The 22028-nt window shown below is 46.3% G+C and overlaps 1 protein-coding gene across 1 annotated transcript in view; it reads right to left on the bottom strand.

The window, feature by feature from the left end:
* Positions 1-859: 859 nt before the first annotated feature.
* NCALD (neurocalcin delta) overlaps positions 860-22028 on the bottom strand; it is a 97965-nt gene continuing 76796 nt past the window's right edge. Inside the window, exons 2-4 of the mRNA XM_060243422.1 lie at positions 17609-18005; positions 2553-2658; positions 860-970 (exon numbers count right to left, since the gene is read on the bottom strand). Of these exons, the coding sequence (XP_060099405.1) occupies positions 873-970; positions 2553-2658; positions 17609-17986 (582 nt within the window). The 5' untranslated portion in view covers positions 17987-18005 and the 3' untranslated portion in view covers positions 860-872. The remainder of the gene's footprint in view (positions 971-2552; positions 2659-17608; positions 18006-22028) is intronic.

The following is a 22028-nucleotide window of genomic DNA, read 5'->3' as shown; positions in this document are numbered from 1 at the left end:
AATTGTACCCACCGTGCCAACAGTCCCACAGTCTATGAAAATTATTCTAAATGGGTTGTTGTAACAGTTGTGCATGCTTCTTACAACAACACTTTTTAGACCTCCCAGGCACCGACTGTGGAGGATTTCTTAGGGTTTGTGCATGTTTTGTTTACCCTTTAATTTTTGCATTCTGGTGTTAAGCAGCTGCAATGAGCTCCAGGTAGTTGCAAGTCTATTCCTAAGCAACAGCTGGGGGTAATGATATTAGTGATAGGCAAGAATCTACCAGAGAATCATTGCAGTCTACTTTTAGTGTAACACAGTGAAATAATGATGGGTACAAACAATTTATCCTGGGCCTGATTGTAATGCAAACCTGTGCTCTGATCCAGTATGACTGGTGCACAAATGAAGCTCCACATGAACAGGATTTCTTTGCTCACTACAATGTCTGAAGTGTATGGCAGACATTTCTTCCACTTTGTTCCATATGCACATCAGAACCATATATAGCTTTGGAACAGGGCTCATGGCCCTTGCCTATTTCTTTTTTAAGCTTGGAATCGACAATGAAATAAAACTTAAGGCTTCAGTCCAAAGCATGCTAGGAAGCAAGTCCGTTTAAACAAAATGGAGATTACCCCTGGGTCAGGCCACAGGATTTTGCAACAATTTTATAACTGACTTGGGTTGTGCAAATGGCACTCTCTGTAACCAGGTCAAATTTCAGAGAGTACGTAGTACTCCTAGTGGATCTGCCGCAAAGAAAGCTAAAGATGCCACAAAAGAAGGCATAGTTGGCCACACAGAGGCAACACCACCATGAATGTTGTTTGGCAAAAAGAGAAAAGAAATGAAAACAGAGACATGAAATAATCCAAGCAGCTGCTTTAGAATTGCCCAGCACTGCTGGGATCACACTGAAGGAGACGGACGATGGATGGATCACTCTTGGCTCCCCGGATAAACTCTTCCAGAGAAAGTTTTCCTAAAAAATAAATAGACAAGTTGGTTTCAGCATTCTAAAACAAAGTAAGCACTGAGCACAACTGATTGCCTGACATCGTGCCCCTCCCCCCACTCTCATTGAAAAAGAAAATGTACACCATCTGGCATGAGCATTCCACAAATGTCTATTTTTCATATGCACAAACACTTCTCACTAACCTTATGTACAATTCCCCCTCCATTGTCACTCTCAATATAACCTTTGTGATTATACAGTCTTCTAATTATTAACATTTTTCACATTATTTATTTAAAAAGGGAGAATTTACATTCTGAATATAACCATCTTCTGGGTACCATGACATTCTATTACAGTGTCATGTATCCCACTCAGTTAAGTAGAATTAATGTCAATGTTTAGCTGCTATTAAAACATTTAAAAAACATTTTAAAAAACTGAGATCTTTTCAGTATTTGGTTCACCAAAAAAAAATCCAGTTCAGTGAAGTTTTCATGGTAGAGTTGGCAGCTTGAAATCCAGAGATCCCATGGCCCACTTTACCCCCTGTCCCAGAATCACCTGTTCTGCCTGTTTTGCCTAGGTATCCTCCTTATTGTAGTAGGTGGGCGGGGGGGGGGGGGGGGGAACAGGCCAAAAGACTTGAGTGGTGGATGGAACAGAGGGAACTTCTAGGCTGTAACATGGCAACCCTAGAATGGCTGGCATGCCCACTGCTATATGCAAAGATCTCTCCATTACCAAGCAAATAATGAACACTATCACTTTAGTCTAAATACTGGCAAACAGTATCAATCTATTAGTCTGGCATTTTGCTCGGCCTGGGGTTCTTCATCTGTGACTGTGGACAGAGAGTCTTAGGAGTGTTAAATTTGTATGTAGAAACCCTTTTTTTTCAATGGATGAATCTCCCACAAGGATCAGCAACACACAGCACAGATCTGTTGTACTGGAGATAAAATATATAGCCCAATGGAGAAATAATATTTCAAATCAAGCAAGGCACTACAAAAACTCTACAATATTTTGGGGAGTAATTAAGTCATACATCTTCATATGGGCACATATTTTAATTGTGTGTGTGTGTGTGTATGTGAGTGGCGATGTTACTGACTTTGGAAATTAAATGCTTGCTTGAATTAGCCTGCCAAATGCCCACTTTCCTCCCATACTTTTAACAACATCTATCTCTGCTTTGCATAGCAATGAGTGAAGGGCTGCCTTCTATTGGATTTGGGAGCAAAGAAAAGATTCGAGACCCAGGGAAGAAGCAGGTCTCTGTTTATTTCCCCATCCTTTGCAAGGAGTGCTAATATACCATTGGAGCCCCAATCCACAGATTGGGTTTAACATCAACTACAAAGCAAACTGCCCAAGTTAGAGAACAGGCTACAAGTTTGCAAAGCTAACAATAAAGTATCGCTTGTCATGATATGTTATCTCATCTTAATATAAACACTCAGTGTTTCAGAGGAACCTGGAAGCAGGTTGCTATTTACATATTGTGACATCCTTCCATTTACTCAGTCAGATTAGACCTTTTACAGAGTTTGCAAAATCAGAACCAAATGAGTTAAAAAGAACACATCCAAAGATTATTTACCGTCTCGATTAGTATCCATCTGACGGAAGATTTTCTCTGTTCTTTTCTCTGGTGTTGATTCATCTTCTGGCATCTTCATAACTGAAGAAACCATCTTGTAGATTGCCTAAGAAGTAGAACGTAAGAAAATGTTTGTAATTGTCATGATTCCAAAACCCACCGGTTTGAGGGGTGAGCCACACGTTCTCTGAACCACCTTGGTGTGAACGAGCAGGCAAAATGGCTACAGCCAGTTTGGTGTAGTGGTTAAGTGCCTGGACTCTTATCTGGAAGAATCGGATTTGATTCCCCACTCCTCCACTTGCACCTGCTGGAATGGCCTTGGATTAGCCATAGCTCTCATAGGAGTCGCTTTCAAGGGCAGCTTCTGGGAGAGCTCTCTCAGCCCCACCCACCTCAAAGGGTGTCTGTTGTGGGGGAAGGAGACAAAGGAGATTGTAAGTCGCTCTGCGTTTCTGAGTCAGAGAGAAGGATGGGGTATAAATCTGCTGTCGTCTTCTTCTAAATTCAGGTTTGACTGTGACCATCTGGCTTCTTGCACTGCACACAGGCAGACAGGGGTTACCCAGAACCCATAGAGATAGAAAGCACCATCAGTTCACATTTGATTTAAGGAGACCCTATCAGGCTTTCAAAGAAAGTGACTAACAGAGGTAGATTACCAGTGACTTTCTCTGCATTGCCCCCTTGGGCTTCCTTAGAGGTCTCCCATCCAAGTACAAACTAGAGCTGACCCTGATTAGCTTCTGAGACCTGACAAAATCTGGCTAGCCAGGGCCATTCAGGTTAGATATCTAGACCCCCCCATAAAACCAAAGCAGGCACAGACACACCTTTTTCTTTAGTTTTGGTGACTTTCCAGGCATGCAGCTTACGTCTTCCCTTTATTTTTAAAAACTTTGGTTATTTTGTTTTCTATACTGTACATCAACTCATGCATTCACAAATAAATGTACACTCAGTTGGTTTAGAATTCAGCTCTCCTGAGTACAGGCCCGTAGCTACAAGGGGGCATGTGGGGGCACAGCCCCCTCCCTGACTGCTAGGCAGGGCTCCCTGACTTGGGGCTCCTAATCAGCCTCCAGTGCCTCGGCTGCATCCTCCATTCTGCCATCATCATACACCGTTGCTTCTGCTTGCTTAGAGGACGTGATCATACACAGTTGCTTCTGCTTGCTTAGGGGCCAGAAGAATTCTCTGACCCCTCAGCAAGCAGAAACAACAGGGCACTTTCAGCGCCCAGAAAAACAGGTTGCTTACCTGTAACTGATGATCTTCAAGTGGTCATCTGTGCAGTCACACACATGGGTTTTCCCTCTGGGACGAACCCGACCTCGGAGATTTCAAAGCTAGCCTAGGCGTTTATTTTGGCGCACATTCCCTCCTGCTCTGGCGAGCAGGCATCCACTGCGCATGCCTGGAGTGAGGGGAAGGCACTCCACCCACCCAGTTTCTTTCAAGCCGCTGTATAGTAGTAGTAGTATAAGTGTAGACTAACTTAAAGAAACCAGCAGAGGGGATGGGTGGGTGGGCGTGTGTGACTGCACAGATGACCACTCGAAGATCATCAGTTACAGGTAAGCAACCTGTTTATCTTCTTCGTGGTCTCTGTGCAGTCCCACATATGGGTGACTGATAAGCTGAACTGCACGGAGGTGGGTGCTGGTTCTGAAAAGAAACTTCAGAGGTTAAACATGCATATCAGTCAAGAACATTCAGGTAACACAATACAAATGCACTTACCAATGGAGAGACTGTGGGCTTCAATCAAAGATGGAGCAGAGTACAGCCTCTCCAAAGGACGAATCTCGCCGTGCACGAACATCTATTGCATGGTGCGTGGCAAACGTCGATGTAGAAGACCAAACTGCAGCAGCACAGATGTCTTCCATAGGCATGCCTCTGGAGAAGGCAGATGACGTAGAAAGAACTTTTGTGGAATGGGCTCATAGATGTTCTGGGGCAGGTTGCTTAGCCAGTTGATAGCATAGTGCAATGACAGCCACCAGCCATTTAGAGAGTCTCTGGGTAGAAATTCTTTGCCCTTTTTTATGGGTTCCGTAAGCTACAAAAAGTCTCGAGTCATTACGAAAAGGACCCGTCCTGTCTATGTAGTAAGCAAGGGCTCGACGTACATCAAGATTGTGTAGAGTTCTTCGACCCCTGTCAGTAGGGTTTTGAAAGAAGGACGGTAACGTAGTCGTTTTCTGTAAATGGAAGGGTGACACAACCTTCGGAAGAAAAGCAGGGTCAGGTCGTAGAACTACCCTGTCATGGTGGAAGACAGTGTAAGGAGGGTCTGCTCGAAAGGCGCATATATCACTGGCCCTTTTGCCCGATGTAAGTGCCACTAGCAGTTGTTTTCCACGATAAGAGATGTAGTGGGATAGATGCCATTGGTTCAAAGGGAGGTTTCATTAGTTGGTTTAGGACTAAGGATAAACTCCAGGTAGGATATAATTGACGGATTGGTGGTCGAAGATGTAGAATGCCCTTAAGAAATTATTTTGCAGCAGGATGGGAGAATACTGTGCGTCCCTCTATATGCAGATGGAAAGCCGAAATGGCTGCTAAATGCATTTTCAGCGAGGAATAGGTAAGACCAGATTCAGAGAGGAAAAGGGTGTATGATAGGATTTGCGATATAGAAGATGATGCAGGATGGAATTTGTGGTGAGTAGCGTAGTCAGTGAACCGCTTCCACTTTAGGGTGTAAGACTCCCTAGTCGATGGTTTTCTGGCATTCAACAGGATGGCCGTTTTCCCACTTAGCGTTTGCTCCCCTTATTCCCCGGCGCAATTATCTCCGGATCATTTTTCTCGTTTTCCCACTAGTGACTCTTTGCGGAGTCGCCTTCCCTGAAGCCCCGGCTCAAATCGTTTTCCCACTGGCATCGGCTTGAGTTCGATGCCCTGTCAATCATTTTTTTTTTAAGCGCAAGTCTGGTTGCGTAATGACGTACTAACGTACTAACGTAACATCGAGCTGTTCCCTCCCCTTCATTTCGTGGACAAACCGCATCACGTGTGCTGCTGCTGCTCATGGATTGGCTGCAGCTGTAGAGTCCTCCACAGTCCTTTATGTATTAACAGAAGCATTCCTAGCACTATATTCCCCCCCCAAATTCTGAATTTGCGAAATATCGCAATAACGAAGAGAGAGAAATCGAGGGGTTTGTGTGTGTGTGTGTGTGTGTGTGGCAGCTTCTTCCCTTCGCTCCCTCCCGGGTGGCGAAGCTGGGATTTCCTCCGCTCTCTTTCCCCTCTCCGGCTGGCGCTTGCAACGGGGGACCTGACTGATTCCTGCTGCCAGAGCTCCCCCCCCCCGCCCCATTCTCTCCTTCCCCTTCTGTGGCGGGTGTGAAGAGCGAGCTCCGTCTATTTTCTAACCGAGTGGAATGTAGCCAGGGAGAAGAATGCAGGACTCCAACTTCCCATTTTATACATGGCGATTTTGTGCAGGTCCAGAAATCCTGGTGGCACAGCTGAGGGAGGCATTCCGTTTTTAACACACGCACATGAACGCTTTGGCCCGCACCGGCACTAGATTCCCCACCCCCCCAACAATGGAGAAGCGCCGCCGCCGCCAAATGTCTCTGGGCGGCTGGGCTCCCTTTGCCAAGGCGGCGGCGGCAGCGGGAAGCCGGCGGTGTCAAGTGGGGCGCAAATGGAAGTGAAGTGGGGGGGTTTGAGCTGGGGAGAGTCGAAGCTGCCGGGGCCCCTCCGCCGGCCCGCTGAAACCGCCTCCTTCCCGCTCGCCCTCCCCAAACTAGACCCGAAACGAACTGGCTGGAAAAGGCCTGCTGGGGGGGGCTGCCGCGGTCCCCCCACCGGGGCCCCTAAAGGGAGAAGAGGCGGGGGATAACGCAACAGCGAAATAACGCAACTATTCCAGGAGGGTTTTTTTTTCCCCTTTGTTAATTTCGAAATATCGCTATTACGCAAAACTGTGAAGTTTAAAAAAAAAAATGGCCGCGCCGGCACTTCGGGGAAGCGCCGCGAAAGGCTGATGATTGGCCAAGGGGGTGGATGGGGTGGGAGGACGGAAAGGGAGAGGGTGCCGCCCACAAAGCAGTCGATCCGGCGTGGATGGATTTCCCACAGCAAACTCCGCTGAGTGGATCCGGAGGTTTTCGGAAACTCCGGCAACATGCTGAAAAACATACTCCGGCGTAAAATCCCTGTAGCGCCGGAGCAAACCGCAGCGCCGGAGCAAGATGTGCGAAATCCAAGAGAAGATCCGGAGGTAAATGGGGCGCTACGACGGAGCAAACGCTAGTGCGAAAACGGCCGATGTGTCTAACTTCCTCAGGAAAGTCTAAAAACTGATCCTCCATGCGGTCAGTCGGAGGTGACCTGGGTCGTGATGCAGGACCTTGCCATTCTGTTGTGAAAGGAGATCCCGAGCCTGAGGGAAGCAGTGGAATATGCTGTTGGAGAGGAGGAGAAGGGTTGTAAACCAAGGTTGACGGGGCCACCATGGTGTGACTAGTATGCAGTTGGTTTGATCCAGTTGGATCTTTTGGAGCGTCTTTGTTATTAGTGGAATGGGCGGGAACAGAAAATGAACTGGTCCGTCCCATTGTTGGAGAAAGGCATCCCCCGCAGATTGGATTGAAGGGGAGCCTTGCATATAGAATCGGGTGCATTGGGCATTGTCTGGAGAGGCAAACACATCGACAAGGGGAACTCCAATTTTTTGAAGACTGGTTGGAGATATGACTTCTTGAGTGTCCACTCATGGTCGTTGACGAGTTGTCGACTTAGGGTGTTCGCTTGGATGTTCTGATCCCCTGGTAAGTGCACAGCTGTTAGATATATGTTGTGTGCAATGCTCCAATACCAGAGGGCTAGAGCTCTTTTGCAGAGACAGGTGGATGCAGTCCCTCCCTGTCGGTTGATATAGAACACAGTCGCCACATTGTCTGATGTCACTTGAATGTGACGACCGTGAAGTGATGGTAGGAAGGACTTGAGTGCTCTGTGGACTGCTAGGAGTTCCAGGCAGTTGATGTGGAGAGATTTCTCGTATGCTGTCCACTGTCCTTGCACTGTTAATGTGTCGAAATGGGTTCCCCAACCCCATCTTGAGGCATCCGTGGTGACGATGGCTGATAGAGGTTGTCTTAGGAATGGCATCCCTATGAGGAGATGATTCTGTATTGTCCACCACTCCAATGCTGGCAAAATGTGACGTGGGACTGTCAGTAGGGTTCGTTGAGACTGATGCTGAGGATGGAACGATCGAACGAACCACAGTTGTAGGGGTCTCATGCAGAGTCTTGCATGAGAGAGGACCGAAGTTGTGGCTGCCATCAAACCCAGCATGTGTTGGAAGGTGAAGGCTGTCTGGGTTGGTTGAGATATTATAGTGTTGGCCAAAGATTGAATATTGGCGATTCTGTCCATTGGCAGGTAGGCCTTGTGATCTGCAGTCGATAGACGTGCTCCTATAAATTGAATATCTTGAGTTGGGGCGAGATTGGATTTCTGGTGGTTGACTTGTAGCCCCAGAGATGACAGAAGTTCCAGAGTTGTTGAAATATCCTGTTTCAATTGTTCTTTGAAATGACTCACTATGAGCCAGTCGTCTATATACAGGTAAACTGCAATCCTTTGCTGATGAAGGGATGCCACTTCCACTGCCATGCACTTTGTGAAGATTCTTGGTGCTGTGGATAGGCCAAAAGGGAGTGCTTGGAACTGATAGTGATCATTCCTGACAGCAAACCTCAGGAATCTTCTGTGGCAATGGTTGGTCGTAAGATAAAAATATGCATCCTGGAGGTCGATGAGTGCCATCCAAGCATTCTTGGGGATGAGAGGCAGGATGGTCTGCAGAGTGATCATGCGGAATTTTTTGTATTGTATATGTTTGTTGAGTTCGCGAAGGTCCTGTATCGGGCGCTGCCCTCCATCTCTTTTTGGAACTAGAAAGTATCGGGAGTAGAATCCCGTGTGATGGTATTGAGGTGGAACTAGCTCTATTGCCGCTTTGGCCAGCAAAGCGGCAATTTCTTCTTGGAGAGGTAGGGAGGGAGGGGTAAGTATGAAGTGATGGCTCTTCGGGGGCGAAGCGAACTCTATGGAATAGCCCCTGTGGACAATTGTTAGGACCCATGAGTCTGTTGTTATTGACTTCCACATTGGGTAAAAGGGAAGGAGTCTGGGTGCAGTTGGGTGGTAATGATGTATTGGTGGTGGTGGCAGGATGAACAAGTCAAAAAGACTGCTTTGTAGCCGTGGCAGTCTTCTTGGTTGGTTGAGGCCGTTGGCGTTGGTGGAATGGCTGTTTAACCGGAGGGGCCTTACGCTTCCAGTAGTCGGTTTGTCTGGGAGAGCGAGGGCGTTTGTAAAATGGTGTCTTCCATGGTCTTTGTCTATTAGTTTGAGATTGTTGCTGGTTCACCCCTAATCTCTTGGCTCTCTTCCTGCTATCGTCCACTGTGGTCAAGATGTCATCAGTGGTTGCATTAAATAAGCCTTGTCCATTGAAAGGAAGGTCTTCAATTTTGAACTTTATGTCTGGTTGAAGAGACGATGAGCGTAACCAAGCTTGCCTGCGTAGTGCAACAGAAGCAGCCATCGACCTTGAGGAGCAGCCAACAGCATGTCTTACAGTGTTGATTTGCTGTTTGCTTAGGCGATTAAGCTCCTGTAAGAGCTTAGAAGCTTGTTTCTGGGAAGCTTCTGGGAAGGATGTTACTAGGTTACTCAGTTGTGAGGAGATATTATAGGAGTAGGCAGCAAAATAAGCTAGATAATTATTTATTTTGGCTGTGGCTGTAGAGATGGAGTAGAGCTTCCTGCCTAGTGTATCTAGCTTTCTTCCTTCTTTTTCTGGTGGTACAGGATGACATGTTTGCTTAGACTTTGATGACGAATACACGATCATCGAATTTGGAGCAGAATGGTTAAATAGAAACTTGGATTCTGGTGCATGAATCTTATATAGTGATTCTACGCATTTGGATGTCGGAGCAATGGAGGCTGGTTTGTCCCAGGCTTCCTTCAGGGCTTCGAGATGGACAGGTAACATGGGTAGAACAGATCCTGCAGGTAGATCGGCATGGACCAAGTCATGGACAACATCGGATATTTTTGGAAAATCAGTTGTTAGCTTGATATTGAGTGTGGTGGCCATATTGGAAATTAAATCCAAATAAGATTTTGCTCCTTCTGAAGGGGACAGCTCAGCTGGCTTAGTAATATTAGATGCTGGTGATGCTGGGGAGGAGACTGAATGCGATGATTCAGAGGTTTCAGTTTCAGACTCCTCTTCTGGGACATCAGGTGTTGTGGGTAGTGTCGGTACCGTAGGCAGAGGTTTCGTCTTGGGTTGATTCGGCCGTTGAAAAGGTTGTTTCGAAGTCGATGTTGAAGGAGTCGGTGATGTCGGATCCTGGTGCGGCTGGGCCATTCCTCTGCATCGTGGTTGAGAAGAGTTGTCACGGTACCGAGGTCCCGCCTCTTGGTATCAATCGGTACGGTACCGAGGGTATTCTTGATGGCGATGGTAATCAACCGAAGGGGATCTCGAGGGCGTGTAGTGACGTCTGTATGGAAATCTAGATGGAGATTGAGACCGATTGTAGTAACAGTACCGATCTCTTTCTCGACTTGCAGATCTTTCATGGTACCGACGGCAGTGTAAATCTCTATCTCTCCCTTGGCTAGGGGATCTCTCTCGGTACCGATAGGTCCAGGGTTCCCGGTGTCAAGGGGATTCAATGTGAAGCGGAGATACAGTGGCATCTTTGAATCTCCTTGGTGCGGACACGTCCCGGAAGGAGTGTAGGTCGAGTTGGTGTTCTTGCATCTGGGTCGACAATTCTGTCGGCTCCTCAGTTAGGAAGTGTTCAGGCGTGAATGGATGGTGGAGATCGGGATTGGATTCGTATAACTTCCTCTTTGATCCTGTCCATCAGTATCGACAGTTGCGTTAATATGGCTGGAGTTGGAGGCGATTTCGGTACGGAAGTTGCCGTTGGAGCCGCAGCGTCAGAAGCTCTGGGATCCGGTGGGGTTGACTTTGATACACCTCTCGGTTCCTGATGCCCCTTAGATGACGATTCCAAGTGTTTCTTCTTGGATTCGTGGGATTTTTTTGTATGTTTGCCGGACTTAGACTTGCTGGGAGCCAAGGCCACTGAAGCTGCCGGTTTCGCCACATCCCTCTGAGGAGTTAGGGAAGGCGGCGATCTTTGGGGCCCAGAAGGATGCAACATAGCAGGTCGCAGAGAGGATTCCAAGAGGTGACTCTTCAACCTTGCGACGTGGTTTTTTCTGGCCTGCTTTCCGAACGGGTTACAGTGGATGCAAGTGTCCGTTCTGTGGGCTTCACCCAAACAAAACAAACACTGTGAATGGCTGTCAAACTATGGGATTTTCGCCCCACAGCGAGCACACTTTTAAAAAGTGATTTTAAGATCTTTTCCTTCCATATGCCCGGAGGGGTAGGGGGGGGTAGGGAAGGAAAGCAAAGCGATAGAAAAGCGGGTAAAGATTTTTTTTTTACGATACCAGTAGAAGAGAGAAGTGAAGATCGGAAGCGAGATCGGACGGAGGTCAGTCACGGATAAGGTAAGGCTGAGGTAAATGGGCTAGGTTGACAAAGGAGACACAGCGAGGGAGGACTATCCCGGGTGGCGGTTAGAAAGAAACTGGGTGGGTTCCCCTCGCTCCAGGCATGTGCAGTGGATGCCTGCTCCCCAGAGCGGGAGGGAATGCGTGCCAAAATAAACGCCTAGGCGAGCTTTAAATTCTCCGAGGTCTGGTTCATCCCAGCGGGAAAACCCATGTGTGGGACTGCACAGAGACCACGAAGAAGATCTGAAAGTTAAGCTCCAAGTAGCTTCTGCTTGCTTAGGGGCTGGAAGAAATCTCTGACCCCTTAGCAAGCAGAAACAACGGGGCACTTTCAGCGCCCAGGACTGAAAGTTAAGCTCCGCGTTGCTTCTGCTTGCTTAGGGGCTGGAAGAAATCTCTGACCCCTCAGCAAGCAGAAACAACGGGGCACTTTCAGCGCCCATTACTAAAAGTTAATCTCTGTGTTGCTTCTGCTTGCTTAGGGGCTGGAAGAAATCTCTGACCCCTTAGCAAGCAGAAACAATGGGGCACTTTCAGCACCCAGGACTGAAAGTTAAGCTCCAAGTTGCTTCTGCTTGCTTAGGGGTGGAAGAAATCTCTCCCCCTCAGCAAACAGAAACAACGGGGCACTTTCAGCACCCAGGACTGGAAGTTAAGCTCCATGTTGGGCTGACATTGGGCTAGAGGGCACCTGCAAGAAGAGGCCGTTCTGGCCCTCATGTGGGGCAGCGGGGGTAGGGAGCGGATGGCTCCATTGCAGGCTTTCTTTGCCAGACAGGGCAGGGTAGGGTAGGCTGGCGCACAAAAGTGGAGGTCCCGGCTGCAGTCGGGCTGGGGATCAGTGGAGAGGTGATGTTCGCCTGCAGGGGTTTTCTGGCCTGGTCTCGCTGGCCACTCGAGCGAGGGTGGGAGCTGCACTTGGGCAGCCTTGGCTCGCCTTCCGACAGGAAGAAATCCGAATTGGAGGTCTTGTAGCCCCAGAAGTCAGTTGCGACTTGGTGGCGCCTTCCACCCCCCCCCCTTGTCCCGCCGGGCTTGCCTAGCTGGATCATGCTACAGGTAAGGGCAAGAGACTGTGTGGAACGTATCTAAACCTCTGAGTGGCTCCCCACCAGAGCTGCTGGAAAGGGGTGGAAAGGGATCACCTTAGGGCAGCTGTGGGGAGGGGGGAGGCTGTATGGCAGCGAGCTGGCAGCTTTCCTCCTCAGTGGTGGTAGGAGAGAAGACCATGGAGGCTGGGACCACTATGTGTCCCCTGAAAAAAATCAGGGCCCCCCAATTGCTCAATTCCTGGCTATGGGGCTGCCTGCGTACAATGTAGATGAGAACTCTGTATTTAATGTGCTGTGATTTACACCAATGTTCTAAGCCATGGAGTCTTGTGAGCAAAAATTCTACTTTGTGAGCTACTGGCATTCAAGTCATGAGCTACTACATAAATTAGTTTGCTTTGAGCTAAATTTTTCCTGAGCTAAAACAAAAATGTGTGAGCCCGAGGCCAAAAATCTGTGAGCTAGATCACACTTACTCAGCTTAGAGGGAGCACTGATTTACACTTAGGTGTTACTGATAAAATTATGAGACTTGTTTATCAACCATACTTCATTCATGTATGGTTTTATATAATTGAATGTTTTACTAAAATGTAAAGACAGCCAGCACGATGCAGTGGTTAGAGTATTGGATTGGGACCTGGAAGACCCAGATTCAAATCCTTACTCTGCCCTGGAAGTTTGCAGGGTGACCTTGAGCTAATCACTTTTTCTTAGCCTAATCCTTCCTGGAGTCATACTGAAGATAGAAACAGAGAAAGGGAGAATGCTGTCAGCCACCTTGGGCCACTGCAGAGGGCAGAAAGTGGAAAAGCCACGAGTTACAAGACAAAAAGCAACCAGGTGGTTTGTGTCATGTGATTACAGTCTGTGTTGTGTGAGACTATAACTAAAGGCGTGCCTTGCAATCACTTTCTGGGTTGTTCTGCAGACAGAACCCAGATGGTAACCACATGGCACAAAGAACCTGGTGGCTTTTTGTCCTGCAACTCTTGATCATGCCCTTTCAGAGATCACAGAGAGCTTTTGTGGGATGGTAGGGGAATATTGTGGAATGATTGTGATGCTGCTTTTAAGAATTTTGAGAAAGGTGCACTTACTTTGTTATTTGCACAATGGTGATGGCCTTTGATTATGAGCACTTGCATTTGCAAGTATTAGTCCTGCTTACCGAAGAGCATATGTTCTAATTCTAAGGCTATGTGAATACTCCTACCTAACCCCAATGAGAAATGTATCAGTCTTATAAAATTCTTTTTAATTCCTCTTGAAATTCTTCATTCATTTAGCTGAAACAGGACTCTCCAACATCACTTTGAAATTTCACAGGAGGGCAGACTGGTGCTCTGCACACCCTTGATGATCTTTTTGCTTCCCTGGAAGGTCCTCTGATGTTTAACTTGGGCAGAAACATCCATATAAAACATCTATTAAAATATTTGTATCCCATCTTTTTCTGTGATAGAACTCAAAGCAGTTTTATGCAAAATTTGGTGACAGCTTTCATGGCCATAAACTGGGGAAAATGTCACTCCATTAATTACCACTACCACATAATTTCTCCTCCACCCCTCTCAATTAAGTACTGCTGTCTGGAAGATAAAATGCAACAAATTAGTACACAGGTTGGTTCTGGGGTCAGCATCCTGAGTCCTATGTAATTGTCACAAGTGAGCCGTGGATTCTCCTTCTCAGTTCCCATGTGTGATGCCTTGTTCAGATTACAACTGTGGTGTGCACACAGAGAAGGGATTTCAATTTTCCCTGCTCCACCATTTCCCCAACCTGAAATGGTCCATGGGACACAATTTGGTCCACTGTGGAAACTTTAAGTTTACATGGGGGGAGAGAGAGCATAAAAGAGAGGTCTGTAATGGCAACCGGAGGCTCCTCTCATTTTGTTTTCAGTACACAGACAATTCAGCTTCCCCAGATTTCCAGATGCGTTATTTCTGTTCACAAGCTCAGCTCAGCTCAGCTTTCAGCTCTCCTAGCCTTTAAACAGAGCACGCAATCCTGTATTCAGAAAGGCATTTGCTAGTTTAATGAAATATTTATGTTTGCTTAATGTAATCAACTCTCCCTCTCTCTCTCCCCCTCCTTCCTGCTATTGACATTACGGCAGCACATTTTACCCTGCTGTCTAGTAGTTATAGAAAATAGCGTGGGATGAACAAACCAAATGCCAGCATTAACTGCTGACAGTCAGGTGCAAAGAACCATTAGCAACACACTGCAATCAAAAACAATCCATTCTTCACTGCAGGGAAGATGCTTAAGCATAATAAAACTCTACCACCCCAAAAGCAGTGATCCTTCTTGAGTGTAGGAGAGACCTTAATGAATTTTTCACCCCACAAGCAATTTTGTTCCATTCCGGGAAAGGGGTAGCCCCACCTGAACAATAGAGGTGTGGATGACGCTTTCCCTGTCACTGAACTACTGGAGTACTCTATATTGGAGTCTATTTACTCAGAGGATTTACAAGCACTTCTTCAGAAGCACAGGCTTGTTTTAGCTGCTATGCAATACCCAGTCAGGCAATCAAACACTGCAGAGTGTATAACAATGCAGTAGTGGGTGGAGGGTTCAGGCCATAACCTGCTGGACAGGAACAGATGCTCCCCTCTCCAGAGCCTGCCATTACTGTGGGAAATTCAGATACAATACACTTCCACCAGGAAACACTGGGGATGTGACCCAGGCTGTCAAAAGTAATGAAACTCAACATTAAGCTTATAATTCCCTCTTCAACATGAGAACAAATCAGAGAAGCTGACTGGTTGCGACAGCTGAACCAAACAGCACCTCTTCATTAAAACAAAACAGGACAAACAAAACCTCTGGAATTTTCAGAATGCTTGTTAGAATCGACTGCTTTTGGAGCTGTTTTTGGAGCAACAAATAAAACATGGGATCTCAAGTGAGGCTTCTTGGGTTACCATTGGTATTTTGTAAGGACTTCCATGCTTGTTTTTGCTTTGTGGCTCTTGGGTGTGCTTGTTTGACTCACCCAAGCCTTGTGAGCCACATAGCATGCATGTAGATGCTGAACTTCTCAACTGTACTGCTGGTGGAATGGCAGTCCCCACCCCATTACACAGTATTCTGCCATAAATATACATATCAGAAAGTCATGATATTATTAGCTTCCCATTTAAAAAAAAAACCCTCAAGCCACCTGAGAGGTGTTATAAAATATGTGCTGTATCTGATGGAGAGCCTCCAAGTTGTGAAGGAAAAGTAATCCCTAAAGAGCCCTTTTATGCATGCATTATCCATATAGCAGGTGGCTCTGAGGAATTTCAGTGGCACACAAACCCCATAAACAAACAAAAGTAATCCAAGGGGCTTGCAAAGAGTCCCCTACTGGCCCAAACAGCCAACAGGGAGATTTGGCGCTTGAGTGTAATGTGGACAACTTCTGGCAAATAATAGTAGGCGCAAAACCTCCCAGCCCTGCTTGTTTCTCCAGACATTGTTTCCTGAACTTGCTATTTTGTTGTGTGGGAAAGGAAGAACAGGTTGCACATGAGTCACTATAATTCAATGACAAAGTGCACACTTAACAAACACACCACACACACGGTGTAATCCCTAGCACAAGGCCTTGCAGGAAGCATCTCATTAATCCCTCCCAAACACTACTTCCTCTTTTTCTTCCTTGAAAGCCTCTATAAGTTCTCCCTTTTTTCTGCTTCCATCTTTCTATCCACCAGCCAGCCTACAGTTAGATGCTCCCCTGTCTTCAGCTTTCACTTCCCCTGGCAGCCTCTATGCAGGGACTATGACTAAACTGAGCAGTACCAGAAACTGGGCCAGAGCCAACTGTGCAGTGCCAGACACCAGGCCCTGCTGATGGTAGGTGACATGAAAAGACTTTCCCTGTATCCCTCTACCCACACTATATTTCCCCTTTCCCTTCTCCTGGAAACCCCCATATCCTCTCCTTTACCAGCTTCTTTCTCTCCTTACCACTAACCCATTCACCTACCTTTTTATCTTCTCCCCATCTTTAAGAACATAAGAGAAGCCATGTTGGATCAGGCCAATGGCCCATACAGTCCAACACTCTGTATCACACAGTGGCCAAAAATTTATATACATATATACACACACACTGTGGCTAATAGCCACTGATGGACCTCAGCTCCATATTTTTATCCAATCCCCTCTTGAAGCTGGCTATGCTTGTAGCCGCTACCACCTCCTGTGGCAGAGAATTCCACATGTTAATCACCCTTTGGGTGAAGAAGTACTTCCTTTTATCGGTTCTAACTTGACTGCTCAGCAATTTCATTGAATGCCCACGAGTTCTTGTATTGTGAGAAAGGGAGAAAAGTACTTCTTTCTCTACCTTCTCCATCCCATGCATAATCTTGTAAACCTCTATCATGTCACCCCACAGTTGACGTTTCTCCAAGATAAAGAGCCCCAAGTGTTTTAACCTTTCTTCATAGGGAAAGTGTTCCAAACCTGTAATCATTCTAGTTGCCCTTTTCTGCACTTTTTCCAGTGCTATAATATCCTTTTTGAGGTGCGGTGACCAGAATTGCACACAGTATTCCAAATGAGACCGCACCATCGATTTATACATTTTATTTATATGCTGCCTTTCTTCACAATTAGATTCAAGTCCAGCAGCTCCTTAGATGAACATGATTTTCAGATGAAGGGAGCTTTGCCTCTTGTAAGCTTTTTATACCCTGAAAATCTTGTTGGTTGCTACTAGATTTCAATCTAACCGTTCTACTGCAGAACAGAATTCAAGTTCAGTGGCACTTTTAAGATCATTTTTTTTAAGATTTCAAAATTTTCTGTAAACCTGGGGCCTTTTTTTTCAGGTCTGTAGAAATATATGTCTTATCTGTTCAAAGCTCCAGTCTCTGGATTTATGTATCCATAGATTTGGCCATGTTGAGAATTACAGTGCTGATGCGCTCCCATGTGGAAATACCATCAGTGTCTAGTTCCACGCAATAACCAATGAAGGGCATGGCCCAGGTGCCATTAATAGTACAGGTTTTTAAAATCTATTCCCTTGGTTGGGAAATCTGTCCTCAGGTCACAGAGATAAGAATCCCTGCTGGCAGAGCCTCACCATTCATAAGTTTGATGTGGTAAATCAGAACCAGGAAACCCTCCGCATAAGACACAGCCCTTGTTTGCATTAACATATGGGGATTCAGAAATGAAGCACACCCAGAAATTTCTGTTCCATTCCAACCAGTAGTTAAACTTTAGACAGGTTATAATGTTATGTGTTTTTCTATTTAAGAGAAAACATGGGAGGCCAAGAATGCTGGAGGATTTATGGCTCATGCTGAAGGATTTATGGCTCATTCATTGTTCATAAAACCAGAACTCAATCAATCTGTATTGGGGAGGGGAAGAGTTATTTGAAATGATATATACCTGGACTATTTCCAACATTTCTGCCTTGCTGATGTATCCATTTCCATCCAGGTCATACATGCTGAATGCCCACTTCAGCTTTTGCTCCAGTTTTCCTCGGGAAGTTACACTCAAGGCTATGATAAATTCTCTGAAGTCTATCGTTCCATCACCATTAGCGTCAAAAGTACGGAACACGTGTTCAGCAAATTTAGAAGCGTCCCCATATGGAAAAAAGTTCCCATAGATTTTTTTAAACTCCTCCATGGACAAATGTCCACTTGGACAGTCTCTCAGGAAACCTTTGTACCATTCCTGGATCTCGTGTTCTGTAAAGTCCGTGCTTTCTAGCAAATCTTGCATGACTTCAGGGCGTAGCTTGCTATTCTGTTTTCCCATGTTGGTGTCAGGAAATTATCTAAAGAAGGGAGGGAAAAAAGTTTATTTCTTATATGCAAAACTAGAGACTGATAGAGAACACTTTAGGCTTTGTAGCAATCTTATAAAGGATGAATTTATTGTTAACATTTTCGTTGGATTAGTTCCATCTGGAATTCAGACTCAAACTACGATCCAAAAGAATGCTGTGTATGTAAATAGCTAATTTTCCTACAGTTTCCAGGACTACCCTGGTAACCAGAGAAGCAGTGGGGGTGGGGGGCACGGCATCACAAACATGATATTATTTCCAGGGGAAACCTGGAAGTGACAACAGTAGCTCTAGGAATTGCCAGTAACTCTAATAAAATCATCATCTACCACTGTTTCAGGGTTTCCCTCTCAGTGACGGAATCCCCTGTCCTAATCGGGGGTTTGGCAGGCCTATTTCTGCCTGTAGCCTTTATTCCATTTCAAATCACACTCTAGGCAGTCCCCCAACTCTGAAGAGCAGCCTTTGGAGGTCACATGTTAGCAAGGAAGCCTGAAATATCCTTCTTCATTCTTGGGACATCATATATAGCTCTTTGTGTCAGTTTTGTGCAGAACAGGATATTTTGTAATTATTTAAAACAATTCTATCCCATTGTATCTCCTTGGACTCAAGGCAGGGAACCATGTAGCAATAATAATCCAATTAACAAAAATTTAAAAAGAATAAAGTACACAATTTGCCAATTTAAAAGCAATCATTCAGACTTAAAACACGCAAAAGTTTAAAACACACTGGATCAGAACACACACAGTCCACTTCATTGGGGGAAAGTCACCCTCTACCAAATGCTGTTTGAAAGAGAACTACCATACATGTTTTCCTAAATGTTGGAAAAGAAGGTGCACTCCTCACTCTCTCTGAGAGGCCATTCCAAAGGACTGGTCCCACCAAACTGACACAACTGACACCATGATCTTGCTGAGGCACTACAGACAATCCTAAGGAAAGGCACCTTCTGGAGGAGGCTTGAAGACTATAAATGGCGTACGGGAGTATACTTCAGTGTCCTTTCACTTTGTTTACTTATATGGCATAAGAAAACTGGGCTGCAGTGAAAAAAACACTTAGGAAAAAAATACGCACAAGCTCACACAACAGACTCATCTTTAAATTGCTGGCTGCAACAGAATTACCTGGCTCCCTCTTTGGAATTTGCCTTTAGCTTCATATTCACCAGTTTATGGGGATGCTTTTGGAGCTCTTTACAGTTGTATGGATTTTCACCATCTTGAATAATTTGATGCTCTCTGCTGCTTGGTCTACCCTGCTGCCCATATCTGACTCCAGATCATATATGAACGTTAAACAGCACCTGCCCTATCTTTCATGGGTACTTTACTGCCTTCATGGATACTAGCTTACTGACACCCACACTATTTCCTACTCTGTGCCCTATTCTTTAATCAGTTACTAACCCATAGGAGAACCTGTTTTTGTTACCCAGTAACTGCTAAATTTACTTAAGATCCTTTGATGATTGACTTTTAGGGGGCAGTCAAATATATAATGTCTACCAGATTAACAACAAACGTTGGGTTGGAGTGAGACTAAAATGGCAGTTTCCCACAGCAACCCACCAGTCATTCTGCAATAGGGCTGCCAATCCCCAGGTGGGAGCAGGAGATCCCCTGGTTTGGAGGCCCTCTCCCTACTTTAGGGTCATCAGAACGCTGGTGCGGGGGAGGGAATGTCTGCAGGGCATTCCATTATTCCCTATGGAGACGGATTCCCATAGGGTATAATGGAAAATTGATCGATGAGTATCTGGGGCTCTGAGGGGGCTGTTTTTTGAGGTACATGCACCACATTTTCAGTATAGCATAGAGCCAGTTTGGTGTAGTGGTTAAGTGTGCGGACTCTTATCTGGGAGAACCGGGTTTGATCCCCCACTCCTCCACTTGCACCTGCTGGCATGGCCTTGGGTCAGCCATAGCTCTGGCAGAGGTTGTCCTTGAAAGGGCAGCTGCTGTGAGAGCCCTCTCCAGCCCCACCCACCTCACAGGGTGTCTGTTGTGAGGGAGGAAGGTAAAGGAGATTGTGAGCCGCTCTGAGACTCTTCGGAGTGGAGGGCAGGATATAAATCCAATATCATCTTCTTCTTCTTACTCTCCTCAAAATACCCATGTTTCAAAAAGATTGGGCCAGGGAGTCCAATTCTATGAGCCTCAAAAGGTGCCCCTATCCTTCATTATTCCAAATGGAGGAAAGGCATTTAGAAGGTGGTGCTCTCTTTAAATGTGATGGCCAGAACTCTTTAAATGTGATGCCACACCTTGCTCCTGACTCCACCCCCAAAGTCCCCAGATATTTCTTGAGTCAGACTTGGCAACCCTATTCTGCAGGGTCTGAGCTTCCTCAGGAGCAGCATTTTTTTGGGAAATCAGTAAGATGAGGTGGGAGGGGGAAGGCAGGGAAGTTCCGTTCTGCAGTTGGATAATGTAGTCTGGATCCAGCCCAATTTCTTGCGTTCTGTGTTCCCCTGTCCTCTCTCACCTTTAGCTACAATCAACCCATCTACAGATCAAAGGCCCATCTACTGGCTTCACAAGTCTTCAGAGGTCAGTAGAAGAATATAAATTATTGTAAAATCATATTAGATATTGACTGATTCTAGAGAGATTACCTGATTGTATGTAAGTATGTAGACTTAGGCCCAACATATTCCAAAGACTTAAGGGTACTTACATTTATGGAAGGAGGGTGACAATTTCTGCTGCTTCTCCCTCCTGCCACACACACCCACTTTGCCCCTTACGTTGATCTTGAGGAGCCATTAAACATCACACAGAAAGCTACATAAGATTGCCAATCCCCAGGTGGGGGCAGGGGATCCCTCAGTTTGGAGGCCCTCCCTCCACTTCAGGGTCATCAGAAAGTGGGGGGGAGGAAACATCTGCTGGAGAGCCAGTTTGGTGTAGTGGTTAAGTGTGTGGACTCTTATCTGGGAGAACCGGGTTTGATTCCCCACTTCTCCACTTGCACCTGCTGGAATGGCCTTGGGTCAACCATAGCTGTGGCAGAGGTTGTCCTTGAAAGGGCAGCTGCTGTGAGAGCCCTCTCCAGCCCCACCCACCTCACAGGGTGTCTGTTGTGGGGGAGGAAAGTAAAGGAGATTGTGAGCCGCTCTGAGACTCTTTGGAGCGGAGGGCGGGATATAAATCCAATATCTTCTTCTTCTTCTTCTTCTGCTGGGCATTCCATTATTCCCTATGGAGATTGATTCCCATCGGGTATAATGGAGAATTGATCTGTGGGAATCTGGGGTTCTGGGGGAGCCTGTTTTTTGAGGTAGATGCACCAAAATTGCAGCATAGCATTTGGTGCCTCTCCTCAAAACACTCCCCAAGTTTCAAAAAGGTTTGGACCACGGGGTCCAATTCTATGAGCCCCCAAAGAAGGTGCCCCTGTCTTTCATTATTTCCAATAGAGGGAAGGCATTTAAAAAGTGTGTGGTTCTTTTAAATGTGATGTCCAGAACTCCCTTTGCAGTTCAATTATGCTTGTCACAACCTTGCTCCTGGCTCCACCTGCAATGTAACCTGGCTCCACCCCCAAAGTCCCCAGATATTTGTTGAATTGGATCTGGCAATCCTAAAGCTACAGCAGGAGGGAGGAAGTGTCATTTCCTCTTCTGTAAATGCAAGTACCCTTAAGTCTTCCAACCTGTGTGGTTAGTAGGGTTCCCAATCCCCCCGCTTTAGCGGGAGACTTCTGGGTTCCCAGCTTAATCTTCCGGTCTTCAAAAATTGAGAAGCGGGGGTGGAGGGGGGGAGAACATACCTATAGAGCTCCTGTTGTAGAGCTCCTGAGCAGTTTGTAAAATCCCTGTCCCTTTAAGGCTGGGCAGGAAGGAGGAAACAGGAAGGGCTTCGGAGAACGGCCCCTCCCTTCTTTGCTTTCGTTTTCTCAGCAGGCACAGTTCTCCGGAAGAAGACCAAGTAAGTATTTGTGTGTGTGTGAGAGAGGGAGGGGGATTCCCTGGTATGGAGGCCCTCCCTCCCTTTAGAA

Source organism: Heteronotia binoei, chromosome 7 (assembly GCF_032191835.1).
Source record: "Heteronotia binoei isolate CCM8104 ecotype False Entrance Well chromosome 7, APGP_CSIRO_Hbin_v1, whole genome shotgun sequence".
In the NCBI taxonomy this organism is placed as follows: Eukaryota; Metazoa; Chordata; class Lepidosauria; order Squamata; family Gekkonidae; genus Heteronotia; species Heteronotia binoei.
The sequence above is the reverse complement of the archived record's forward strand: the minus strand, read 5'-3'. Positions and strand labels throughout refer to the sequence as shown.